The sequence below is a fragment of the Ixodes scapularis genome, unplaced genomic scaffold, assembly GCF_016920785.2.
Source record: "Ixodes scapularis isolate PalLabHiFi unplaced genomic scaffold, ASM1692078v2 PGA_scaffold13__105_contigs__length_92229423, whole genome shotgun sequence".
NCBI classification, from domain to species: Eukaryota; Metazoa; Arthropoda; class Arachnida; order Ixodida; family Ixodidae; genus Ixodes; species Ixodes scapularis.
In genome coordinates this window covers 60,297,843-60,325,815 of record NW_024609839.1, presented here as the reverse complement: position 1 = coordinate 60,325,815, position 27,973 = coordinate 60,297,843, and the positions used below count along the sequence as shown (strand labels likewise).

The 27,973-nt window shown below is 48.7% G+C and overlaps 1 protein-coding gene across 1 annotated transcript; it reads right to left on the bottom strand.

The window, feature by feature from the left end:
• Positions 1-69: 69 nt before the first annotated feature.
• LOC8027228 (calpain-D) lies at positions 70-27,887 on the bottom strand. Its single transcript, XM_029987513.4, has 13 exons — positions 27,159-27,887; positions 20,777-22,433; positions 19,525-19,711; positions 17,845-18,047; positions 16,559-16,703; positions 16,077-16,152; positions 15,430-15,555; positions 13,823-13,975; positions 13,254-13,418; positions 11,134-11,330; positions 10,040-10,185; positions 8,195-8,373; positions 70-3,791 (listed from the first exon to the last, which is right to left on the bottom strand). The coding sequence occupies exons 1-13, from the start codon at positions 27,377-27,379 to the stop codon at positions 3,614-3,616; spliced, it is 3,633 nt and encodes a 1,210-aa protein (XP_029843373.2). The 5' UTR covers positions 27,380-27,887; the 3' UTR covers positions 70-3,613.
• Positions 27,888-27,973: the final 86 nt, after the last annotated feature.

Here is a 27,973-nt window from a genome sequence, read left to right as displayed (position 1 = left end):
ACCTGTGTCGTGATTACGATAAACACTGTCTGCGTTCAAAGATCAAAAGTAGACACTTCCGTCCGTGCAATTTTGTATGCAAGTTTATTTTATAAAATAGCAATGCCAACTCTCAAAAGTAACAGCATGAATGTACTGCACCAAGAGAAACGAAACAAACGTATAAAAAGGTTGAAACGATTCGAGCATGAGCATTCACTGGGTTTCGGACTAGATATATACCAAGGGCCATTCTGGCGGTCAAAACAAAAATTTGTGCTAGGCACGCACGAGCTTGTGCGACTTGCACCGACCGCAATTTTAACAACAAACTAACCACGCGACCGCATAGTGGTGCCACGACCCACTCATGGTCTCGCAAATGACCGAGAAAATTGCACTCGACACTTTGTGATCGCGGAAAACCACTACACGTTACACTAAAGTCTTTTTGCTTTATGACTGGCTTGAGTGGACTATATAAAACTTTCCATGCGGGGATATACACATTGAAATGGTGCAAACACACTACACATTGTGAAAACAAAGAATGTGGCATGTAAAGAACAACAAAAACGTTAAGTAGGATAGAGAAAGTCCAGTGGAAAAAGTGACACACTTTTTTCGACGAACGTGCCAAACTCCCGAAATTTCTGTACGGGCTCGGATAAACCGGAAACAGACCACCCAAAAATTGGAACCTATATGTTTGATAAACCGTTCAACTGCTTAGTCATCTAATCCAGAACAAAACCGTGGAATATTTCGAAGGATCGCACGTCGCAGACGACTTGACCACGCTAGATCATACACACAAACAAGTTTGTCGTGTGCGTTGTAGTGTCGCACCGACGAACAAGGTTAGGTAGACGCGAATCTAAATGCTGCTTATGCATACTGGAGAAGCACAACTCGGTGTACAAATTCCCCCCGCTCCCCATAGTATTTACAGAGCAATAGCCAAAGGGCCAGTACCAAGCTCCACAATTGAAAAGTACCGCCGTCTCAATCATTTATCACAACGTCGTCGCACCTTCTTCGAGTCTCTGCCTCTCTGCCGCTGTTGAATTTGTAAAAGAAAGCAGCGTTCCAAAGCACTGCGGCGTCGCATGCAATTGGCCGCACCGTAAAACATGCGGAGACCCTCTGTGCTTATGTCGCCTCACATAATGACTAGAACTTAATTCGTTTGCACAGAGATAAAGGCAGTCTACCGCCGCGAGTTCATGAACTAACCGAACGAGAAAAATAAATCGGCCGACAAGGTAAGTAAATCATCGAAGCAAGACTTCGGAAAATAACCCTGAGTGTAAAGTATATAGAAATATATATAAGAAAAGAAAGACTAGCAAAAATTTAACCGAGTACACTACGCTTCACTAAGCAAAGAATGACACTTCGCCTGTGCAGAGTGCAAGTTTGTCTGCTTCCTGCACAGAAATTGCGGCGACGTCGGAAAGCTGATTTCTGATTGGAAGGATAGCGGGTAAACGTCAAGGTGGCTGGCATTCAGGTCTACCCACTATCTTTTCAATCGGAGCCTATCGGAACTAGGCGTTCTGGCGTCCCCGCAACTCCTGCGCAAGAAACAGACGAACTTGCACCCGCATTGGCCGATTGAAAAAAAAAAAAATGGTGGGTAGACCTCAAGGCATCTAGCATTGAGTTACCACTATCCTTTGAATCAAAGGCAATCGGAGCTCGGCGTCATTCTGACGTCGCTTCAACTCCTGCGCAAGAAGCAGACGACTTGCTCTCCGCATACACTAGATTTCGCTCGCAATAAGCCAGCTTCTAAATAAACGGCGTATGAAACTGCCGTTGTAAAGGCTCCTGCAGCAATAAATAGACAATGAGTTAATGGTAACAAAATAAATACTAGTTAGTAAATGAAGAATCTTCGTAGTCTCTACACAGGCCAGTACGGCGTCGTGATGAGTATTTAAGTTGTCCGTCCTGTTTTGTAGGTCATGGTTACTGATGGGATAAAAACGGCATGAAGGTCCTTCGGATGTTCTGACTCCAGTGCGATCTTCCTACCTTTATAACACTTGGGCGTCTTGTCAGCCTTGAGCAAGCACGCACAGCCAAAGCATGAAGAAAGGCAACGAGCGCATGCTGGAAGCCCTGCCATTGTCCGTCCTGTCAGTAACTATTAGTAACCATTAATAATAAATGAGCCGACATCAATCAAAAGCATTGCCTTGCAGTAAACCAATACGCAACGAACAAAGGGTGTCAACAGTCCTAAAAGGATGCTGAAAATCGCCGTCGGAAAAACGCTTTTCGAAAGCTAGTGGTTCCGAAGGAACGCCGCACGTTGAATGTCGCATATTACAGTTACATTATAGTAAGGGCAGTTCTTCTCGTACAAAATCTCCCGTTTGTTTGTCCGTGCATTCATCTTCACCGACGTCTGTGACTCGTACCCCGCGACAAGTGACAATCTTGGCCTCGTAATGTGCAAGAGCTCATTAGATGATATGCACACTAAATCTAGTAATCTATTCAACCAGTCGTTCGCAGCCCCAAAAGGTTCGGCGCTCAAGGGAATTAAAAGTACAAATCGTTACTTACACTTCGAAACATATATTAGATTACACATGCGCACAGATATACCATCATCCAAAGCTCGACAAAATTCGACATGAAGTTGTCATGTTTTGTTGTTAGCATAAAAATAAAAAAAAGGAGGGGTTCATAATAGATTTAGTAGGCCAGTGAACTTTCCAAAAGCATTTTGGAAAGTATGTGCAAGAGTGTTTTGCACATACAAAGAGTGCCTACACTTGATAGCAAAATGCTGGTAAGCAATGACTGCAAGTCAACTGATTCAATGGACCCGAGATTTTTGCATTTCATTAGTACACAGATACTACATTTGACATTTATGAGAGCATGTACTGAACTCCAGAACTTTGTAATTGTCAGGAGCCCCCCAGATTGGTTGTTGTACGTATAAATCGGCATCAACAGAGGGCCCCTTGACACAATAATTTTTTCGTTCGTAAGAAATCGGAAAGAAAACAAGTATCCAAAGTATGTGTGACAGTACTGTAATCTGTTCACTGCCTAAGCAGAGATGCCCAACCAATCGGCTGCCTCCTTTTCATCACCCAACCCCTCTCTCAAAACATGGGCATGGGCGGGAGCGCGAACACGTGGAAAAAAAAATAGATGTACGACTGGTTTCTACGAGTCACCGTGCTGTCAGCTTAGGGGTGAACGAAGTTCAGTATCATACTGTCATGTCCCTTCTTGAGAGTATGAAAACTAGCAACCAATCATACCATCATAAAACAAAAAACAAAGCAGACACATTCAAAACTTCCAAGCTTGCAATGTAAAACAAACGAAAAAACATACAGGACAGACATTAACACACACACACTGCGGAATGTGCAAGTCCAGAAATTCAATTTACCGGAAAGTCAAGACGAGACCAGTCTCGTGAGGAAAGGGGTGGGGCATGGTCACAGCAAAAGGGGGCGGGGTCAAAGACGAGATGGGCGTGGCCACAGTGAAGAGGGCGAGGGGTGTCAGAGACAAGGTGGGTGTGGTCACTGCACAAATGGGCGGGGTCAGAGATTCGTTGGCGTGGCCAAAAAGGGGGCAAGGTCGGGGGAAGGGGAGGTCACAGGGGCCTCGGCGTGTGCAGTCCGAACACCTTGCGGTCGATCGGTGGCACGTGATTGGTCGCGGACGGCCCCCAGTCGTGGAGGCCGCCTGTGAAGGACACCCGGTGCGTGAGACGGTGGGCGATGGAGAATCCACCGCTGCCTTCGAGCTGAGTGAGCACTATGATCACCTGCCTGTGGGAGAGAAGAGCCGGAAAGCGGGGGATGAGAACGGGAAAGGGCTCCACATCTTTACGGAGTTTCGAGGGAACCAGGTTTGCTAAGTTCGGTAAGATAATTAGGGATGCTGCGAACCTCGTGAAGTTAGAGTTCGAAAGGTTCGAACCTCGCTGAGGTTCAAATGTGAGGAATTTGCAACTTTGGAACCCAGCTGAGCTTTGAATTCGAATAATTAAAAAATGTTAAGGTTTCTGAAAGTCAGTCAGAGTTCGAAGATATCAATTTCTTGATAGATAGTTCGGAAAATTCGAACATTTCATATTTATTCAAGATTTAAGTTAGAAAAATCAAATATTTTGAATTTTTTCGAGGTACAAGTTTGAAAGTTTTGATTATAAGTTGCAAGTCTGAATTTCATGGATGGAAATCTAATTCCGCAGTTTCAAACTAAGTTTTCATGAATTCATCTAAAAAAAATCGAGAAATGTGCTACAAATCTGACTGAACACGTTGCCCGTTTCTCTTTCGCCATGAATAAACTCCTTCCTTCTCAGTGCTGTGGTAGTCACAGTACAACCTATATTTCTTATTAGTTGTTGTAACTTTTGAAATGAGCGCTGAACTGGTTGAATGGGTCATTGAAAAGGCCTGAGGCGGTCAGGCTTATTTGCAAACTAGTGGCAATCCAATGAAACGTCACCTAAGTGCAGTGCTGTCATTAGACAATTAAATATACAGGACAACGCATTTACATGAAGCATCCAGGCTTCCCGAAAATTTTTAGTTGCTCTGGGCATTTATTTTTGGCGGGATAACCCATGAGATGGAGAAAACACTAAACACAGGCACAGCACCCAGCACAAGTCGAGGTTGAGGAAAATGCAACCAGACTAAATTAGGGGACCACCAGGCATAATACAGCTGATCATGTCACGACCGGTTCTTATCGGACTAACCATATTGCCACTGCCTGGAACTTTTTTGCTTCGATGAGTGGCCGCTCTAAAATGCAGCCGGTTACTAAAGATAATAAAGTAAGCGCAGATTCAGAGTTCGCTGCAGTGAATCGGCGTGTCTATCTCTGCGTGCATCTTTCGTTGATGTGGCGAAGAAATTGAGGGACTTGAGTTCATAAACAACTACGTCGAAGCTCGTTAATTCGACTCTGACGGTTCCTCGAAAATAGATCGAATTATCGAAGAGTCGAATTATCGAATATCGATCAAAAACTAGTAACGACGTACGTCACGAGAAGCGGCGAAAAGACAACCGTGACGACGGAGTTTTATTTGGAAAAAAACGCCGATATTTTCTGCTGCCGCATTCCCGTCAGACGCTTCGCAAAAACAAATTTCCGCACATCCTCAATGTGCGGCCACATCGTCCCGTCGGTGTCTTCAAACGTTGCGAAGTTCGCAAGTACATCGAGCGCAGCGGATGCTTCGGCAGGAGATGGGCGTGGCGGCAGCTCTTCGGCGTCACTCTCGCAGCTGTCGTCCTCCTGACCCTCGGGACGCTGAACCGATGCGATGATTTCGTCGTCAGTCAATTGACCGCACACAAGCACTCCATCATCTATCGCAACGTAATCATCGAAACTAACGTTTTCGGGTAGAGCGGACATTAGAGCACTGCACTCTTCGTCAAAGCTTTCATCTTCAATTGTGGTTGCCGATGTAGTAGCCGATGCAGTTGCCGATGTAGACGTAGTAGCCGATGCAGTCGTCGAACTCGCGGTATTTCCATCACACGAGAAACCACAGTGACGAAAGCAGTTCGCGATGACCTGGCTTGGCATGTCCGTCCAAGCTTTAACAAGCATATGAATCGCCGCCAACAGAGTGACTTCATAGCGCTTACCCTGGTCCAGACAAAGCAATATTCTTGCCATGAGATGCTTACGGTACAAGCCTTTCAGGTGTTTGATTATTCCTTGATCCATTGGTTGCAAGAGTGAGGTGGTTGCGGGTGGAAGGAAAATGAGGCGGATCATAGACAGCTCCGGCATTTTTGTGGGCGCACTGCAGTTGTCCGCTACTAATACGACCTTACGCCCCTTGGACGCGAACTGGCGGTTCAATTTTTGAAGCCAATCTTGAAAGATCTCACGTGTCATCCACGCTTTTTTGTTGAAACGGTAGTCCGTTGGAAGCCGCGGGATGTTCCGAAAGCATCGTGGCGTCTTGGATTCCCCGAACACCAAAAGAGGCAGGCGTTCCGTGCCTGTCGTATTGGCTGCCACGAGCACGGTCACCCGCTCTTTACTGCGTTTTCCCCAGAGCAAGGATCCCCTTTGAACGTTATCGTTTTGTCGGGGAGAGCTTTGAAAAACAACGCCGTTTCGTCGCAATTGAATATGTCCTCGGACGCATACTCCGCAAGAATACGTGCGAGCTCCGACGTCTTCCAGTTTTCACACAAATCTTCATCCACATCGGCTCTTTCACCACACACGTGCTTAAAAATAAGAGAGTGCCTCTCCCTGAATCTTGCGAGCCATCCCTCGGAAGCACGGAATCCCTCGATGCCCAAACGTTCGCTGAACTGTTGAGCCTTTGCGCGAATCATGTCTCCAGTCATCGGAAGGTTGTGCGTTCTTACTTCTATCACCCATTTGTAAACGGCTTCTTCGAATTCTGGATGGGCTGCACTGCGAAGGCGGTTTCTTGAATTCACAAATTGCTCTTCTTCAAAAGCTTTCACGATTGCTGCTTCATTCCTAATGTAGGTAGCAAGCGTGCTTTTCTTGACGTCATACTTTTCGGCAATTTCTTTTCTGGACAATTTTCCCTCCCTAACTTCGTTGAGTATGTGAACTTTTGTTTTTAAATCATTCGAAGAGTACTTTCCTCGCTTTTCTTTCGACATTTTCCGGTATGAGCGTTAAACGCCGCGCACTCCAAAGAACAGAAACCAGAAACCGCGTGACAGCACGGTCCCTCTTCATCGCTCGCTCATTTTTCTCGTCTCCTTCTCCATCCTCCCGACGTTCTTTCTCACTTCATCGCTCACTCATTTTTCTCTCGTTGCTCCCGTCTCCTTCTTCCGCGCGCCTCCCCACGTGATCGGGCCGGTGCGCTCTGACTGGGTCTTATCTCGACTAATCAAATCGGCCCTTTCTCGGGCGCGAGGCGCCGGCGAAAGAGCGCCTCTCTGCGCGGGCGCTCTTTCGCGGAGCGCGCCCCGACTCGAGGCGCCGGGGGCGCCGACGGGCATCGCGCGTCTGGGGAGGTGTCGCAATCAGGCGCGGGCTCGCTGCAACGGCTGTTTGCCAATATGGATAGGGACGCGTGTTGTGTACTGAGGCGCCGTTTTAACCTTTAAACTTATAGTGTTAGCTTAAAAAAAATATTTCCCGGTTACGAAGATGCTGGCTCCCGGGACGAATTATCGGGTTGGGGATATTTATCAGATCGAAATACCGGGGTTTTCTGCTTATTGAAGCCTGTACATTTCTGACGGTGCTAAACGGAAGGATCGAATTAACGCGATGATCGAAATAACGGAAGTCGAATTAACGAGCTTCGACTTAATGCTACGAAGGACGCTCCCAGCGAAGTGCCTCGGTTGAACTTCAAGCCTGCAGATCAGGGATCTGTTGGCCCACAGGTTACCTCGGGGTAACTACGGAGGTGTGCGCGGGGGAGGCTCTGTGCAGAAGTAGAAAGAAAAAGGTGTGAGGTGCGAGGCCGAGGCCACCCCAAAGCAATCATTCAGCGCTTTACAAGCGCGTCGTTTGTGGCACGATCGGCTAACGGTAAGACTCTGAGCGCAATTTCAACTTTACTTCACACCATGACATCTTGTGTTATTTATATTTGTTGCCTGGAACCTATGGGGGTGAACTTGGTTGAAACTTTGTCAAACTTTTGTTCAGAAGTTCGAGGTTCATCGAACTATTGGACTCGGCAGATTCGAAAGTTGGAAAATCCTCGAATTCGCTGCGTAATAAGTTCGAAAATGTTGAATTTCATAGCAAGAAAAATCTCAAGTTCAAAAACAATCAAATTTCTCGGTGCAAAAAATTTGAAAGTTCGAAAATCATCAATTTTTTATGCAATAGGTTCGACGTTTCGAACATTGCGAACCTATCAAACCCCTTGGTTCGATCTTCGAACCTCAGGTTCGCAAAATGTTTGCGGCATCTCTAAAGATAATGCAACACTAGATAGAGTAGGGTAGGTCGTGTTGTTTTGAAATTTCAAGGCAGCTGCCAAATGGTGGTGCAACGAAAGGTCGCACCACCAGTTGCCGAAGAAATCTTTGATCACCACCGAACAGGTCATGGGATGGGTCGGCAAAAAAAAAAGTGTGAAAAGCGGAGGAGAAGACGCTAACACTTCTCTCTTGCAATGCGTACGCAAAAGCCGAGAACGGAAACTTCGAAGGAACCCAAAACGAGGGAAGCGCAACTCCACCTGTGCAACGGCGGTATACTGTCGACGGTGCGCAGCGTGGCCCGCGTGGACACGACGTTGATGCTCTCCGAGCAGTCGCAGATGACTTGCACGAAGCGGTCGGGCAGCCGGTTCTCCACCACCACCACCAGTCCCGCCCAGCCTTTGGTCAGGTAGTAGGCTGTCATGCCCTCTCGCCCCTGCACAGCAACGACACCGTCTTTGACCGCCGATCGTGCACCACGACGGGACATTTCTCTGTTTGCGTGCATTTCAAGAAAAATTTTTTTTTTTCTTTCTTTTATGGCTGGTACCTAAGGATCCTAAACTCAGGACCCAAGAATCCTGAACTTAGGAACCAAGGATCCTGGGTTCAAACTGCGTCCCTGCCCGTTTCGATCCGGATGAGCGTCGTACCGGCATGCAGTCGTGTATCGCTACAACGCGATCACGTCTAGACCCCAGGCTAGGGGTGCTACCACACCGGCTAAATTTCTCATCTACAGCGGAGATGCCGAATGCCCACTGGGGCTAACCAACTTCGCGCCATCTAAACAAAACATGCAACGAAATTCAACCCCCTCCATAATATTTGAAAGAAAAAGAACAGATTATGTATGTGTCAATCTCGAGAAACCGCAAGACGACGAAGAAAGAAAGAAATGGACAGACACGAAGTTAGACCTTGCATTGGGTTGCTTCATTTTATTGGCTTTGCAACTCGAAACCCCCAAAAAACTTACGAGTATTTCTCCAGCTTATGGGCTAGCGTATCTAAGCTGTGCATTGTTGCTCAACTCTACGCCAAACACATTTTATACAGTCGCCGATGGAGTGAAAATGGCAGGCCGTCTCTTTTCGACACTCGGCCTTGGGCGTGCGCTCGTCGCCTTCCGCTCTGCATTGGTCGGGTGTGCCCGCTCCAAGATTACGAGACGGCAAGGTGTCATAGAAAGTAGAAAGCCCGTACTACTGGCGGGACCACAAATAAATGAAGTAAACACAGATAGGCATCCATGCGCAGTCAGACGTGCAAAAGAGTTTGTGGCACGCGCCGTGGGCGTCGTTTACAAAATCCAATTTGTTCTGCGGCTGGGCTTTTATGTTGTCCAAACGGGTCGACATGTTGACAAGAAAGAATGCACGAGCATGACCCGTCTTTGCAGTCGACGATGCCGAAGGTGGCCTGGAACACTCCGTTTGAGGAACCTCACCTCCTCAACCATCGTCTTGTCGTCACACAGAAACAAAGATGCTAGGCTTGGTGGCCGTTGCATGGCTAGAGTGAAGACATCCCTGTTCTGATCTCTCATGATTTTCGTTTAATAAATACTCCTTCAAACTCAGACTCTAAGGACACTTGCGCAGCCATTGTCGGGACTACCTCTGTCACCCCGACTTCTATGATGCTCACGTCACTGGTAGGGACTGCGATAAAGCGGCAAGAGAGGTGCCAGAAGCGTGTGCAACAGAAAAAAAGTGCACGGGGAACTGCAAGGGCCAGCTCTCGACCTTCTTGCACAAAAAAAAAAGAATTTGACAGTTCACTTTGCTTTTTTTTTGCTTGAGCAATTTTTTTCAATAATAGTTGTTAGTTCAGCGCTCGTCCCGCAATATTCTCTCCGTCTTCGTCCTTGCGTGCGCTGTATTTACCAGAGCTAGTCGTGAACCAACTCTCATTCTATCGCCACTTCAGTTCAACTGAAAGACCTACCCGCCATTTTCATTCTGTCGGCGACTAAAGTGTATGCACTATTGCTAGAAAAATCTCTAAGTTTTTTTTCGTTTTTTTTTTAACTTAGATTTTGCAATTTTATTTCACAACTGTTCTTCAAGACAAGGATTCTCGCTATAGGGACGCCTCACCTCGTGGCGCCTCCCCTTGGCAACCGTCAGGTTGATGATGGCGTCTGCAAGGACGTTGGCGTGGGGGATCACAGTCTCCACCAGGAGGCGCTTGGAACTGTGCACCGCCAGCAGGAACTTGGGGTACTGGTCAATCTTGGTCAAGCCTGTCAAACACAGACGCCTCCACGCTATCAACCATTTTCCGAATTCCCAACTCTCATGTTTTTGATACACAAAGGTCCGTGGCAGGAGCGAGCGCAAACATTCCTTCGAGCAACGAAGCTAGATCCTATTGGTTCCACTGAGCCACCGTAGTGGCCTAGATCGAGCTCCTAAGGCATCACTTTTGTGACCATAAGTTCATCTTTTGTGCCCCCAAGTTTGTACAAAAAAGCCTCTCCCTTCCTCTATTTTCTGAAACTTCTGCCAAAATAAGAAAAGAAAACCTTTTTTTCTCCGGTAGCAACTTGGGCAGTTTGGTACTATAGCCCCGTGTCCCGGGTAAAAAGAAAACAGCCGTCGGACGTCCGAAAAAGGCATGTTTTGCTGAGAGGCTCGTTCATCAAAGTACTTATAGGCACTGGAGAAAATCAGCCATCTTGCATTAAGCCCTTATTGCAAACCCTTTTTGTTCATGTTTTGCCCATTGAGAAGTATGGTGAGAGGGCCCAAGTCCACGCCTGATCTCGCCACACTGCCGCCTCCTTCCGCACGATAAAGATTGTCCGCCACGGTCGCCGCACGTCAATGGACGCGCAGGACCATTGGCGACGATACGTTTCGGTGGCTCCCCCTTATTGTTCCCGTCTGTGACAACAGGAATGATCAATCGCCAACAACTATTTCGAAGGCGTGCATAAAAAAAATGACGCAAGCTCGAGGTTGTGGCATCCTCAAACCAACATTGTCAAAGTTGAAAGTACGACATTCCTCTCATCTTCATTAATAGACACTGAATTCATCACACTCAAGACATTACAGTGAGTGTTTAGCCAACCGTAGAAGGTCGGTCACCAAAAAATATGGTGCACGGACGAGCGGCAAAGTGGCGCCTCCCAGAGGTTGTTTGCCCGCCACACGAGCACGAGGTGGCGAGAAGACCGTCGACTCACTGGTGTGCCAGTGGTTGAAGGCGAGGCAGACCACCATGTAGGAGCCGGGGTCCAGCACCGCGTTGCAGCCAACGAAGCTCCGGACCTGGCGCTTGGAGTGCTTGACCAGCGGACCCACCAGGCCGGCCGCGGCGTCCTGCGCCCGGAACACCACCACGCAGAGGTCCAGCTGGCAGCGCCGAGAACGCTCTGCACTCCTGGAAAAAACCGCCGCACGCCGTCACCGACGCAGCGAGGAGGACGAGATGCATCGCCTCGATCGTACGCGTGAGGTCCTAATCGAGTCTCTCCCCGATTAGGAAACATCCTATCTTGAGCACTGTGAGGGAAAGAAACTCAGAAGTTGTGGCGTTACGTGGGCCGACCTGTCGAGTTACTTCTGTTTTGTTTTAGGTGGCGGAGTCTAGCACAGTTTACATCTCATTGGGAGAGTGTGGCACATAGCGACACATTGGATATTTTTTCTTGACTGCGAAAATCTAGGCACATGTAACTGCCTCGTTGGACGTCCTCTAAAAAACATATGCAACGAAAAAAAAAAAAAATATTTTGAACAGCCTGGACGGAGAAAGGATGCCATAGAACAAATTTGCAACGAAAAATGTTTTTAGAGCCATATTTACGGCGTGAAGTTATCTTTCGTCAAGCGAGGTGTAATGGTCCTCCTTTCCACTTTTCTCTGTCGCGCCTGTATGCTTTGCGTGGGGGAGAGGTAAGCAGCTTGAACTGGCTTGGTTGCTCGGCAGCAACACGTATGTGAGGCTCGTTGGAGTCTCGCGACTTGCACTCAACTTCAGTGCGCACTGTGTTCTTGGGTTTCTGTGCTGGTGGTAGTCTGCGTCTTTTGCGATGTATCTGGAGTTAAAGCGTAGACTTCTCGACCGTATCAAGGACTTTGCCCCTATGAGGACATGCCTCGAAGACCAGTACCAGTGAACCACCCTGCGGAAAGCTCCGAGGCCAGCAACGCACCTGCGGACAGCGATGCCGGTGGATCGCAGCTCTTGCTCGAGTCATACGGGTCAAAACGGAAGGACGATTTTCTTATACTTGTTGTTTCTCGAACATCAAAATATTTGTTAAAAAGAGAAGTGCAACAAAAAAACTTTCAGTCTTTCCACTTTGGTGAAGAAGGAAGAGCAGCCGAGCTGTAGCTTCTGTTCTCAGCGGTGACGTTCCAGGAGAGCGATTTGCTCTTCTTTTGCAGGAGAATCTGAAGCGCTTGACGCACGCGGCGGATGCGGACTCAAGCTTGGTTCAGACAGTTGCGTTTGACTGCGTTTGACTGCGTTGCGGCAGCAAGAAACTAGGACATCCCTGCTGCTTATATCGCGTGCCAAAATGATTCCTTGAATTGGACTCCACGCTTCATACGAAGCACAGATGCGCCGGTGACTCGCTTTCGGTACTCGACGCAACGCAGTCAAACGCACTCAAACGCAAGTGTCTGAACCGGCCTTCATTCGCGCTGCTGCATACGTCGCCACAGCGCGCGAGACAGACGAGGATGGAAAAGGAACGTACGTGACGAGCGCTGCCCTCGTCACGTGCGTTTTTTCTTTGCCCTTGTCTGTTTTTCGCGCTGTTTCCTACAATGAATTCCCACCAACTTGCTGAACTATTCATTCTTCTATTATAGCTGGAAAGGTTGCCGCCATCTATGAGCGACGGTGGCACCCAGACTGGTTGCCTGGTTGCCGTTGTAGCTTATAGATGGCAGTAGCTGTCTAGAGGTTCGTGTAGGTTTTTGTCAACATTTCTTTGGTACCGGATACGATACTGGGGAACCTAGCCCTTAACAGCTCCGCTCTAAAAAAACGAAGATTAATAAGTTATTTTGCAAGCCCACATAGGAAGCTCCTGGTATATGCACCACGTTACTATAGAGGCATGTCACGTGATTGCCAGTTGCCACTTTTCCGCGGGCTCCCGCGAGTGCCAACTACAAATTTGTTTCGCGCTGTAAATATGGCTCTACAATTTTTTTTCTTTCATTGTAAATTCATTTTATGACAATCTTTTTCCATCCAAGCTGTTAAAAAAAAAAATTTGTTTTTTGTCCTTTGCATATTTTTTTAAAATATAGACGAGTTTGCTGCGAGCAAGGTGGGACGACCCACCTCTGTCCCTCTTGGAAGAGGCCGAACTCGACCTCGGTGCCCTCGAGTACCGTGAGCAGGGTTACCGCCTGACTGTCCTTGTCCGTCTGGGGCGGGAGCACCCCCTGCAGCCGCACCTCGTTCCAGTCGGGGCGCACCTTGCAGATGTCGATGCAGTCAAAGAACCTGGTGCAAAAGAAAGAGATTGAACAAAGGTAAGGCAGCGAATGACCCTCCATAATGAGTCGCGCGACATAGTCAACGGTGTAGCGTTTGGCGGAAAACCATTTCTTGCCATTTCGGATAACTGGCAACAAGGATTTTGAGCACCAGGACAGCTGGGCACATGCGGGACAGAGGAAAATTGGGACTCCCTCCCACGTGGCTCCGGCCCAAAGTCTCAACCCTGTCTCCCAGTGGGACCGGTGCTGGGGTGACGCCGAGTAGGTTTGGCTGGAGTATAATTGGGAACTCGCATCTAGCACTGCACAATCGGCTCTGTCGGCTTGGCCACACGGCTGCCAGCAACTCGCAAACGGCGAGGGCTAACCGTTTGCACGGCGAAACAGCACAGCAATTGGCCATCTTACTTGAGCACGTCGCTGAAGGACATCCAGAAGACGCCGTCGTCCGCGCCGTGGGGCATGAGTGCCTCCCGCATCTCGGGAGTCCAGAGCGGCGATCCGTCGGACCAGTCCCCTTTCCACGAGTAGTGGCCCCACGGGTTCCGCAGCCTCACCAACCTGACGAGACGGGTCGTTAAGCCCGGGATTCTTTGGGGCAGGATTCTGAATGGACTCCGAGGCGTTCGCGAGGGGGTAGGCATCTAGATGCACCGCAAAAGCCTCGAATGAACTGCCCGACCTCTCGAACAAACCGTATGACCCTGAACAATTGTGTGACTTGTGTTGGACTATCGGGTCTTGGGCCTAACTAGATGAATCATTAAGTTTGGGATTCTACGCGACGAGATTCTCCTGAGACCTTCGCGAGAGTGTAGGCATTTAGGAACGCCACAAAAGGCTCGAATAAACTGTACAACCTTTCTAATGAGTTGTACGACCACTGTGAGGTCTGAAATTTATAAAGCCCTATAAAGGTCTGCCATTTATAAAGCATGGTTACTGTGGCGCACCCACGACCAGCCGTGGGTGCACTTCCATCAGCAAAGACGTGCCACAGTACCTTGCCGTGTGATATTGGCACCTAATATGACATTCGAACTAAGTTTGTAAATGCAAAAATTTTACCCCACATAATGAACACACCCCCTAAATATGTGTCAATTTTTCGGAGAAGAAAGTGTGTTCATTATGCGAGTAAATACAGTAGGTCATGTGACGTCAATTTTTCCACTAAATTTAGCGGGGAAACTGAATTTGTGCATAGGTCACGTGACGTAACTTTTTCCGCTAAATTTAGCGGGGAACTTGAATTTGTCTGTAGGTCCTGCGACGTCAGGTCACGTGACATTAATCTTCCTGCCAAATTTAGCGGGGAAACTTTCCGTTTTCGCTCACGCCGTCACGAAACCGGGGGACAGGCCACTAACAGCTACTGCTTTAAGAAAAAAAAACCTATATTCTATTGCAGTTTTAGAATAGCAGGACAAGCCCCTCCCACAAAGCTCTCTGCTTGTCACGATTGGTGGTTTCCTCCTCTCCAGCATTCACACTGCTAAAGTGGAAAGAGTGAGGGGGCCTTCTGGAAGGAGCTTGTACTGCTTTTGTTACCCTGCAACAGACTATAGTCAGACTTGAATAGATAGGTTTCTCAAAGCGAGTTCCCAGGAACCTAAAGGTTCACCAGGGAAAACCCACAGGGATTTTCCCCCCCGAGACCCTAAATTTCCTCGGCTGTCCCTCCATCCAAGTAAAAAGATACTTCTAGCTTAAGCACAGTTTCAAAAATGTCCCGAGCTATTCACTGACGCATTACAAGGAGCCAAACATTCCGTTGCATGTGCACTACTGTTTACAAGGTCTGTAGACTTCTCCACTGTTATGTTGCCGCAACGCCAAGAACGGGAGCGGTGCCGAGGCTGTCGATCGAGACAGATGAGCATTCTTCGAGATCACCAAAAAGTTTGAGAACTCCTGAGATACGCAATGTGCGGGCAAATCGTGACTGTTTGGCACCTCACCCCCCAATAACAAAGGATAGACTCGGGCAAGGAAAGCGAAGCCTCGGAGCTCACCTCACACCTTCCACGTCTTGGACGTCGAGGACGGAGTAGGCGTGCCGCGGACGCAGCCCCACGGCGTGGTAGTCCTGGTCGTTCACTTGCATGTTTCCCGACCCGCAGGAAGCTCCCATCAGGAATCTGAGACGGCGAGCGAGTGAAACAAGCGAGAATGCGTGAATCTCTGCGAGAAAACTTCATCTTCGGCAAAAGTTTGAACTTGCATAAAAAATTATGGTATTTGGCGACACAGTGAGATATCCCATCCTAAGTTTTTCCTTGGGATCCCAACTAAGTAAGGCACTTTTATGGCTTGGCCAGAACTTTAAAGCGGAGGCATACCAAGCCTGACCGACATTCCCAGACTTTTCTTTCTGATAGCTCACAATTTGTTAACGGTTTGAATCCAAAACTGTCGAAAAATGGGGGAAGGCATTACTCGAAAAATTAAAAAGCTCCACAGATCCCTCAGTTCTGCTGTCGAGCCTAACCCCAAAGTCAACTGCTCTCAAATATTAAGAAGTGAAAGAAAAAGAATAGTAGCTGCCCTGGGTCACTATTTTTTTTTACCCAGTCAAACGTTTGAATGAGGGGTCGAAAGGCAGTTAAAGTTCGGTCGATTAGTCGACTACAAATGGCAAACGCAGCAAGGCCGCTCATACCCGGCTGCTCTGGAGCTCAGTAGTTGTGCCCAGATCAGATCCTCGTCGATGCCCTCTTCGTTGGGAGAAGAAGAGGCTGGAAGGGGAAAGTTTCATGTGTTTCAGGTTCCACAAGTGCCTATAAGCAATGCCGCAAACCTTAACTCAAGAGACTAAAGCATGACACATATCTTTCGGTCACCAGCACTCCAGCATCAACTCGCCGACTTCAGTGGTGCTCTGGCGTCGCACGCCAAAGCGCCGCTGAAGCATGCATAACCGAAAGCATTGTGGAAGGGCGTCGAGCCGTAAGCAATGCGCACTGCCCAAACGAGACACTTCATTGTTTCTGGCAGTAGAGATTGCGGACACGCAATACTCCCTACCGTTTCTCTAGAAACACATCCAGTCGCCGCAGAAGTGCAACCGCCGCCGTGGTACAGACGCAAGACCGCAGGTGCCGACGTGCGATTGTGCAAAAGAGAGCCCCAAACGAAACATACACTGCAGCGGTATGCTCTCGCAGGGTGCCCCTGTGAAGGTGGACAGCCCCTCGATGCACCGTCCGGAAACCAGGGCCTCGTAGCACCCGTGCAACTTGGCCACCGCCTTCTCAATCAGCGGCACCCACAGCTGTTTCCGCTTGGCCTGGAACGAGAGCGGTGCTTCAGTTGCACAATTGACACCACGCGGGCTATGACAAAATGGCAACGGCGGAGAGCAGCTTAAGTTCCCACCTCCAGTGCAAGCTTTCTACCTTGGTCAACGCTTCAACATTTCGTGCACCCCGAGCGCGTGTGCGCAGCCAAACCGCAGCGGAAAGCGTGGCACCCGTGCCGGAGATTGGGCATTCGAAAGACAAGCTCCGCCATTCTCATTCCTTCAAAGACTACCAAGATGTGCAAAAAGACTTCTTTTTTTTTTTTTATGTGTGTCGAATTTCTGTGCCAATGTTCCGTTTACAAAGCGGTCGGCGTTTGCCTCACACCGGACTTGGGCAGTGTGTGTGTGCAGGAACTAGATTCGCTCGAGGTGAAGCATCCGAATGCTACTCGCTTTGCCGAAAGCAGACGGCGCCCCCGCAGCGTTGCGACATCGAAATTGAGTGTTGTTTTATAGGGCCTGCTCTACGGGCTTTTACATCCGCACTAAAATGTAACCTCGATGACATCGCAGTGGACACTGTGAATGTCACGTCATGACGTTGCGGCACGTTACACGGTGCTGCCTTCATATACCCGCAAGACCCTTCCAATCTGCTCCTCAGTGGCCTCCTTATTGTGCCCACAATGAGAAGAGTGCAAAAGAGGCCCTATGAATGCCACGCGTTCGAAATGTCTTTGCAAAATGCTAAGGAGAGCGCCAACTTGTTTCGACTCTCGTCTGATGCAATTCTATGTTTGCTGCTGGTAGCTCGCACGTGTGGGGCTAGAGAGCGCTACAGCCAAGAGCCTGCTGACGACATTCGTGGCCTTCCGTGGAACAGGTCGGTTGGACCTACGACCTTTACAAGGAATCATGTTCACAACCCACAGCACTGATAACCTAAGACTTGGAGCACCGAGGCCACATCGGACACAAGTGCTATGTCAGCGTTCGTCTGAAACTCGCGTTCAATCAGTCAAAACACAAGTCGCACCAAAGGCCGACAGTGCTCGTGACCAATATGTGACCCGCGCTAGCCCTCAGCGGGTGACTAAAAAAATTCAGCAATACAGCTTTCTATCTAGGTGGTGTTGACCTAGGCCACGCACGGTTATGCGAGAGACAAGGGAAGAGAGGGTGCCACCTGCGAGTACACGAGGCATCCCTTAGCGTCGCAGGGCAGCAGGTCGTCCAGAAGCACGGTGGTCCACTGGCCGTCCTTGCAGAGCCGCACCTGGTACACCCCCAGGTGGCAGACGGAGCGCGTCACCATGACCCGCTCCATCAGCTCCGGCTGCTCCGCCAGAACGGCCAAGGCACTCAGCAGCCAGCAGTTGCCCAGAATGCCTGGAACGGCGGGAACGGCGGGAGCGGGACAACATATAGGTCGGACCGTCGCCTCTTGGGGCGTTCTGTGTGTGCCAGGGTGGAGACGTCCCTTGCAGTACTGGGTGCAGTCGGCATGCAGAGTTGAGGGTAAACAAGCGAGCCGCCGGCAGGGAATACGGCAGCAAATCACCCGAGGCTGTGCTGCAAGGTCCTGCGGGCTTTGCAAAGACCCATGTGTCTCATGATCTTGCAGCGCTTGAGATCATGCTGCCAGACCGTGTGAGTACATGAGATCACGAGGGTTTCGCAAGAACCCACATGCCACATGATCTTGCGGCGCCCGAGGTTGCGTCGAAGAAAGCTCACATAGATGCCGCGAGATCAATCGGGTTTTTGCAATAACCCACATGCTATGTGACCTTCCGGTGTGATTTGAAGGGGGTTTTACAAGAACCCGCAAGCCGCACAATCTTGCGGAAGCCGAGGTCGTATCGAAAGATCATGTGGGCGCCGCGTGACCATGTGGGTTTTGCGAGGAATACACATGCAAAAGCTACATGCATTTTGCAATAATGTGGCAAGCAATCTTGATATCAGGTTGCTAGACATCACTACTCGGGAACAAAGAGAAAAAGAAAAGCAGTACAAATGGTATTGAAACATATTTCAGAAAATATTCTGAAAATTAGTGTAGCATCCTTAAGTTCTAATAGGAAACTTCAAGATTAAGGACAGATACAGCACTTGCTCAAGCTGATGCTTTCCAATTATTGGGTAAATGTAGTAAGTAGCAGGTTCTATAGCAAGTCAATGAGCCCTAAAAAAAGGGTGGCTAGTGTTTATAGAAAAAGCTGCAGGTGTGGTATATATTTACTGGCGAATGAACAAAAACATCACACACTTTAATGAAGACGGATGAAAAAAAAAAGAGAACAGCCCGCCAAACAATGAGAGTACTTTAGTAAAAGAAAGCAGCTGAAGTCAAAAAGCTATGCCAGGCAGAGGGGAAGGATCTTTTAAAAAGCGAGTGCTCTATAGCACTCCATTTCACACGTATTGTACAGAATTGGGAAAGCCGCCAGCATGAGCAAGACGCTTTATCTAGCGTCTTCTTGGCCAGCAGCTTGCAGTGTATCATATAAAATGTGTGAAATAGAAACAAAGTAAAAGGGTAAGTCAAGCATAAAAAGAAAAAGTATTGTTCCAGGCAAACAAATGCAACTCGAAAAAACATTTTCTGTGGCAAACAAACCAGTTGCGACAGAAGCAACAGTAGTTACCTGCGGGCAAAGGGAACACTCCAGAGTGACGGAACAGTTCGGACCGAGAGAGCACAACCAAAGAAACGATAAAGAAGGCCACACCCAATACAAAGCTGCAAAAACGTCGGTGAAACGAGGAAGGCAGGCCCAACAAACAGAACATTACCATGCGAAGGAAGTGCCACAGACAAAGCAGGCATCCCGGCAGGGCAAGGGCAGTGTTCCACGGGCACCTTGAGAGATGTCCGAAGGCATGGGGGTCCTGAAGACCGTCCACGCAATCTTCGCCTCCTTGGCGTCGCACGTGATCTCGCAGGGACGAAGCCACTTGACTGCGATCTCCTCCCGCGGCTCGTCCGGGTTGTAGTAGAGCGACTTGAGCAAGGGCGGAAAGGAGTCGTCCACAAATGGCTCGCCGTTCTGCACGACGAAATGTCAGCCACAAACCGGGTTGTTGTAGCAGCCGACGGAATGACAGAGGCAGAAAGGAGCTTAGTTGTCCGGTACGCGTTCCTCTTGCTTACCGTCAATATTGAGAGAGATGAAGAGGTAAGGCTCGTGCTAAAGAGGTCTGCACACCTCGTGTTTGGCAAACCTCTAGTTAGAACTGTCTCGAAGACACCATCATAGTTGAGCCTCCCTCACTGTGATGAATCCATCAATCACCCGCAGTTGCAGAGAGCACTGTCTCTGACTCGATGTTAACGCCTCCAAATGCGGTACGACTGAAACCACGTTTTGCAAAAATACTATTCGTGCTCGAGCAAGGAGGTTTTAGAATGAACTCTATTTAACAACTGCTGCAATATAATTCCCTCCTGGGGTGTGAAACCGTTTGGTTGCGATGTACATCATCAGAGATTAATATATGATTATTATTATTACTATACCGTAAAATACCGCGGAAGCGCCCACCTCATTTAGGCGCCAACAATTAACATTTCCCAAACCTGAGAATTCTGCAAATTATATGTTAAGCACCCGATCTGAGCAAACGAGTACCCATGTATAGATTAACCCAGTTTTTAGTGAAGGTTAGGTGGGTGCTCCCCCGGTATCTTATGGTAGTCGGTGACGGGTTAAGAATTCAGGGGAGGCTCCTCCCATCTCTTTCCACTTTAGCAGAGCGAACGCCAGAGAGGAGGTCGGCTCCTCTTCAGCATTTCAGATCAATGATGACCTGGGCATAGATGCGTCTGGTTGTAACTATGGCGGGATATAAGCAAACAGTGCTAACTGGGAAGTACAGTCATTTTTGCTTCATTGCCCCTTGATGCGATGATAAGTTTGACAGACACGTAATCTAAAAATAACATATTTTTTTCAACTTTTCTTGATTGCACACTTCTTATATTCACCCAATTTTCTCTTGATCTTAGGTGGGCTATTTCTCGGGATTTTACGGTATTGCATTTTTTTAAACCGTATCTGCAAGCACTTTTAAAGTTGCAAAACTCGTGATGGCTCAGAGCTGCGACGACTCACCGCCTTGCAGAAGGAGACAATGTGGTCCCAGCGTTCCCTCGCCTCACTCTCCTCGACACGGCGGAGCTCCTCCATCAGCTCGCTCTCACCGCGTCCTGGCGCGCCCCTGGGCCTCGCCGCCTCGGGCCTCAGCGACACCAGGCTCCGCGAGGTGCAGCACATCTCGCAGGCCGCGTGCGGCCCAGAGTTGAGGAACGTGCACGAGGCACACTCCCAGGCGTCCTCCGCGGGCTCCCCCAGCAGCTTCGTCATCCTCCGGTTCCGCGTGCCAGGGCGCACCGTCCCGCCGTTGACCGGCGACGGCCTCGGCGTGCTGCACGCACAGCACTCGGCGAGGTGGTTGGGGTTCCGCAGCGTGCAGTGCGAGCAGACCCAGCTCTCGTGGGGTCGCAGCGTCTGGTAGCGCTTTGCCGCGACGCTGTTCAATTTGGAGCCCCCACATGCGCTGCAAAACCGGTCCTGCCCCGGGTTGATGAGGGTGCACTTGACGCAGACCCAGCGCGAGATGGTCCCACGCCCGTCTGATGTGCCGCAGACCTCGCACTTGCCTGCCCGCGGCGGGTTGTGCGCGAAAGAGCAGCCCGAGCACGTCCATGCGTCGTCGTCGTCCCGCTCCGACGTCTCTGGTGCGCCGTTGCTCATCGCAGCGCTCGACGCTTTCACCTCGGACAGTGACCTGCTCCGCCGCGCCGCGAAGTGACGTCGCGGGGATCCCAGCACCTCCGCGAGAAAGCCAAGGCTGAACGCGTTCCGCGGGAGGAGCAGCGGGAAGGTGGCGGCCGCAGGCCTCCGCGGAAGGCCGCAGGAGGGGCACTTCGCCACGGAGGCCTCGTTGTTCCGCTCGCAGCGCCTGCAGATCCAGGGGGCGTCCAAAAGTGTGACGTCGTCCGCGGAGTGGGCGTTGGCGATGGCGGACATCAGGGCTCCACCCTCCGCGCTCAGACGGAAGAGGCGGTTAAGGGCGCGTCGAATCAGCGGTTGCTGGCGACGCCGTGGCGCTTCTTCCAGGCTCGGCACCAAAGCAGAGGGACTCTCCGGTGGCGTCGCGTAGTCTGCAGAGCTCGTTGTCGTGTCCCTTCCCAACGTCTTGCCGTTCAGCGTGCCCGTCGCAACTATGTCGTCGCAGAACGGTTCTCCGCATGCCGCGCAGACTTTGTTGACCAGGGAGTTCCAGCTTTGGCAGCTGAAGCAGTACCACTTCTCGCTCAGCCTCTGGGGCGTCCCACGCTGTTCTGCCGCGTCGTCTTTCTTGGGCTTCTTCTTTTTGATACACTTGACGAAGGTGCGGTCCAGGTAGCTTGCGGGCGCCGCGTCGTTGATGACCACCTCTCCCGGGACGACGCCGTTGCTCGTGCCGCCAGACTCCTCCGAGAGGCATTGAGAGAGCTCGACGTAGAGAGGCTCGTCGTCTTTTGCCGACGCATCGGAGTCTGTGTCTTCGGCATCTTCGGGTGGTGGCGGGAGGGGAAGGTCGTCGGGGAGGTCGTCTGGGAGGTCGTCCGAGAGGTCGGCCGGGAGGTCCGGGAGATTGTCGTCGTCCGGAAGTCCGTGCCAGCTCACGCAACGCTGCTTCTTGTCACGGCACCGGGGTTCGCCCGTGTCTTCGTCGTCGCACGGGAGGTCGTAGATGTGTTGTTCGTAGCCCTGGTCGAGTCCCCTGGAGGAGAGAAATTCCGGAAAGAAGCTGTCACATCAACCAATGTACCCAAAACTCTTCCAACCAAGTGAAACTTGTCAAAATCTCCAATGTGAACCGTACTTGGTTGGTCTAGAATTTTTACAAAAGAGAAAGTTGCATGGGTTTTTTAATGGCTGCCACGAGGAAAGAGATGAAATGGGGTAATGAGTCACCTAATGGACCCTTTACAAAAGTCCGTGCCAATGCCTCTCTGCCATTGCTTGCTCACATACTCTAAGCACGTATTGGACACAAGGGCTGCGTTAGCGTTCGGCGTGAACCCAGCTCAGCCAACGCGCTCAGCTCGTATTGAAAACAAGCGCTGTGTCAGCATTTGACAAGGACTCAAATCCAATCACGTGTTTCGTGAGCAAAAAATGGTGAACTCCAATGTTGCTTGCTGGACTTTTGAAAAGTGTCTTAAACTAAAAACGAAAATTTAGAAAGTTATGACAATCAGTCTAGTTAATTAGCTGACTATAATTAACCCATTTCACCTCTTCTCTAGTGACTTCCAAGGCCATTAACTTGGCCCCAGGGCTAAAAAAAACATTAATACAAGTTTTCTTTCTTCAAGGTTCTGGACTGACTAAAAAGAAAAAGGCTTTTATTGTAAAAAAGCCTTAGTTTCGCACTGAGAATGTGGCTTGTACACATGGTGAATGTCAACTAAACAAGAAAAGAAGTGCAAAACGTGAAATCTACAAACTGCGCGTTACTTCATGCATAGGTCTTTACATTACGTTTAGTTTCCTGGCTCAACGTTAATGAGAGCCGCATATCACCGAAGCTGCGAAATTTAGGGACTGTAGGAATTATCGTCGCAAGTAGGTCTAAAAGCTTGTTGGCTAGAGTTGGGAAACCTAAGAGGCTGTGTCGCTTTTCCAACAATGATAAAGAGTTTCAAGTGTCCAAAGATTAGGAACTCTTTGCACCCCACAACAAAGCCACCCCTAGCCAAAACGAAGGAGCATTGCAGATAAACAAAATGTTCCTGTAGAGAAACATGTGTATTCCTTACGGTTGATCCACAAGCAGGATTTAATGAATTTGCTAGTTTGCCCACTTCAAGGCTGACCTTCAAGCTTTACAACAATTTTATACTAGATATAAGATCAACTTTACTAATCTGCTGAGAGATCAATATACTTGTATGTGTTAAGTAAAGACCATAATTATAATCATAGTATATTCATTCTGCAGGGTGAAACAAGAAGACGTCAGGCTCTTTAAATCGACCGGAAAATTCGCTTTCTTAACCTATCGCGCTACGACTTTGTGCAGCGTTGCCCACAGATGGTGAATTTTTTTTTTTTGTAAAATTTGCGAAGAGCGAACTTACCTGAGGAAAAAGTAAAGAAAGAAAAAGGCTTAGCTCCTATGGAAACGCAGCGACGCCACCGGTCTGCAAACAACACGGCGTCGTTTCACACGGGAGACAAGAGATGGCGCAAGCGGTCGCGACGCCAACTGCTGCCAACGAACAAGCAGACGACGCCAAGAGCCGGCCCTTTTGCAGACAAGGAACTGCAGTTCCTTGCTGTTACCGCGCCTGTCTTTTTTGTTTCTGCGACTGTCGCTGCCTGCGGAACGCGCGCCGCTTTTGAGTCGAAAAGATTTTCAGCTAAAAAAGCCAACTCTCGGCGCCGTATGCTCATTCGTTGGCGGCGTTTGTTGCGCCATCTCTTGTCTCCCGTGCAAAACGGCGCCGTGTTGTTTGCAGACCGGTGGCGTCGCTGCGTTTCCATAGGAGCTAAGCCTTTTTCTTTCTTTAATTTTTCCTCAGGTAAGTTCGCTCTTCCCAAATTTTACAAAAAAAAAATGCACCATCTGTGGGCAACGCTGCACAAAGTCGTAGCGCGATAAGTTAAGAAACCGAATTTTCCGGTCGATTTAAAGAGCCTGGCGTCTCCTTGTTTCACCCTGTAGGTTTGAGTTTGATGGCAATGCTAGAAATTGAAGTCTGATGACAACGGCAGTCGACTTATCCTAACTGCTTGCATATATTTTGCAACTCGGGCCCAAATTTTTTTGTGATATATTTGTGCTGAAAATGGCTTCTGGCAGCTGTTTTTCCTTTTCCATTACTTCTGATGCATGTATTCACCCATGCAGCATCTTTTCTGTTCATACAGATTTCATTACTTATTGCAAATAGATAATCGTCATTTCAGTAAGAAGGTTTTTATACACCTGTTCACTAATTTGAGAAATAGAAAGCTGATCCTTGACATTACCGTAAAATCCCGAGAGATTACCATAAAACACCCGAAAGGTAACCCGCCCCTATTGTTGGCGTGATTTACTATTTTCTTTTCAACACCGAAAGAAAGCCCAGTCCGAATAATCACAGTGTTGGGATCGATGATGACCTCGGCGTAAATGCGTCTAGTTAGCAATGGCAAGATATAAGCGAACATTGCTGACTGGTAAGTACAGTCATCTATGCTTTATTGCCCTGCCACGATAACAAGTTTGGCAGGGACACGTGATCTTAAAATAACATATCTTAATTCCACACCAAAAGTTAGCCCACTCCTTATTCTCACCCAATTTTCTCTCGATTTTAGGAGCGCTATCTCTCAAGATATTACGGTAGTTAAGCATCAAAATCTCCTTTACGGCAGAAAACACACAAAATAAAATCTGTATCAACACTCAACAACTCTGTTTCGTTTTGATAAGCCACATTCGTCACAGTGAAATAAACATAAAAAACCTTTTTAAATGCACGAGTCTTTCAGGATAAACATTTCATAGGAGAGACATCCCTTGCTAAGAGTGAGAACACCTGAAGTCGCAAGTTGCAAGATATTTTCTTTATGCTCTCTTAGAAAGGTTGTACATATAAAGCCTTTTCTGCTGTACCCATTTCACAGAAAATTCTCGAATCAAACTGAAGAAAAATAAACAAATCAACAAACCACATAGAAGCAGTGTGGCACGCCAAGTAGCCGAGCTGTAAATACACCCCCCAATAAACCCAGGAGTTGAAATCCGGTGAGGAAATGTTATGTCGAAAGAGCTATTAGCGCACTATCTGATAAATAGCTGCTATGACTGATAGGTTCGATGATAGTAGTCAATCTATCAATTATTATCTAGGTGACTTTTATGGGAGGAGAATATATAACCCTTTTGGCAATCAGGTCAGCTGAACACGGAAAAAACAAGAACACGATCAGGAAAGGAATGGACATTCACACCACTGCCTTTTCTATCAGTAGTTGGTACATACTGATTGCCAACAGTATGTACCAACTAGCTCAACTAAAACCCGTAACTGAACATAACCTCTTCTGTTTAGCGATATATTCAAGGATATCGCTACACGAACCAGGGAAAATGTATCATTAACGACCTATATCGGTTCCGGCAGCTGTAACACTTTCATTTTCGTTCACCTTCCCTGTTTCGAGAGCGGGGTTTTTTGTTGTTTATTTTTATACTTTCACGCGGCGCATCCACAGCGCGATTTCAACCGCGCGAGCAACGTACGCCGCTGGAAGTGTGTCCTTCGCGTCGGCGCGGTGCCGATAGCGTGCTGACGACAGTCATACAAAACCCAAATCGGGCGTGGGAACGGCTTTTTACGGTGCGCGACCGAGGCTGCGTTGTTCCTCGTCTAAATGCGTGGCGCCAGTTTAACGCTTGAATCGTACCTCAACCGACCTATCGGGAAGCCAAAAGGTAAGTCTGTTTCCCTCAAAATCGGACGGAACCGACTTCTACTAGCGATGTTGTCGTCTGCCAGCGTTTTATGCCGCGGCGACTTCGCTTGTTGCTCGTGGCAGCTCGCGCTGAGTCATAGAATGTCTCATTCATGACGGGGTTTGAGCGGAGCTTTTGATGTTCCGCCGCTCATAGACACCTGCGTTCGATTGAGCTCTTTAAACAGGTTGGGCTCGAACACAGTGATGGAGAATGTTTCGTACCGGCTGATTTAATGTGTTTACTAAATGTTCCATTTATTTATCTTTTTTGTTAAAGTTTGTTGCAAAGCCCTGTAGTCCATTATCCGATGCTGTTCCATGTGAATCGAACCCCTAAAAATCGCTATCTCAGCAGCGTTCGCCGCGGAAAAAAATCGAACGGACGGCGCTTTATTTTTATTCTTTCTTTAGGTTAGATCGAATTTGCGATTGTTTGCGAAGTCACTCTGGGACATCGTTGTCCACAGAGCCAGCTATATATTTTGTATATGAGATACAGGCTCTCGCTTTCGCGCACAGCTGTTTCGATCCAAAACTGCCCACTGAAACATTAGCACAACTTGCTTTTTTTTATCTGTAGACTTTGTGTTCGATCGCTCGTCTGTGTTGTGTTCGATCGCCCGTATGTCATCGCCTCGCTGTATTGTTTTGTATTTGTTTTTTTAGATGATAGTCTACTTACACACGAAAAAGAACCGTTACTGCTTGCGAACAAACCCGTATAACACACACGAGGTATGAATCCCAAAGGTTCAAGCAGAAACTCAGCTCAGAGCTTTTGTGTGTGTTTCTTTGCTCCGACACACAGCTGTTTCGTAGCGAATCCATATACGAGCGTTGTGACAGCGGAAACGTCAAGAGACGAAGAGTACACACCGCGCTGTCTCTACCAACGTGAAAATAACATAAATTAAGCAAACTAACCCTGTTCTGTCCCGTAAGAACAAGTATGCGGAGAGAGAGCGATGTTTGGTGACGGCAGCATGATTACCTTTCAGGTGCGGGTAGCACTCTGCTTTCGACCCGTCGTGAGGTCAGCGTGAACTTGGATGCCCCGTCCTTGGAATTTTGAGGCAATGGCTCCCTGGACAACTCGTCGTCTTCGGCGACTGTCCGTCCGACTCCGCAGCGGATGCACTTCCCGCTGTCCGTCGGGTTTATGGAGGTACAACTCTTGCAGTGCCATTGGAGCACCGAAGCGTTCGATCCCATCGCGTCCTAGAACTGTTTTCTCCGCGGTCGTCGCTCCGCTGGCGAGCGGCACCTGTATCGTAGCGATCGCGTGGCGCAAATCATGATTCGGATGCCCTTTTCACAGTCGAAAAAGCAGCGCCGTGCTTAGGGTTACTGTGGTCCGCACACCACGGAAGACCCATGTTGATTTGGGAGTTCGTTTTGTTTGTTGGTTTTGTTTTGGTAGCAAACGTTTCTGTAGTTTGGTTTGCGACCGACAGGCGGCTACGAACCAGATACGCGGCAGACCGATTTAATTAGTTCATTGTGCATTTCCAGACCTGTGCTGCCGTATTTCACATCATTTATTTTTACAAATTAATGCTGTTTTGTGCAACTTTCGTCCCAGATAATAATAATAAAAAAAAAACAGCAGATATTACATGCGTTTATCGGGTTTATCCTCTGCGGTTGCCGTCCCCAGCGTCCAAAGAACCGAGGAGATGGTTAAATCAGTTAAACAACAATCACTGTGACAACAATATTCTTCAAGTCAAGTGATTTATCCCATTCCTCCAACGAACTACATGACGCGCTACCCAATGCGCTACGGCGCTACCTCGTTGACGACGC

What these genes read in the sequence shown, in the direction of transcription:
- LOC8027228 (XM_029987513.4), bottom strand. Translation starts at nt 27,379, where the DNA reads ATGGGATCGAACGCTTCGGTGCTCCAATGGCACTGCAAGAGTTGTACC. An exon ending in TTGTCTCCTTCTGCAAGGCG is followed by an intron (nt 19,712 to 20,776) that starts GTGAGTCGTCGC and finishes TTCGTCGTGCAG; the next exon opens with AACGGCGAGCCATTTGTGGA. An exon ending in CGAGAGCATACCGCTGCAGT is followed by an intron (nt 16,153 to 16,558) that starts GTATGTTTCGTT and finishes TTCCCCTTCCAG; the next exon opens with CCTCTTCTTCTCCCAACGAA.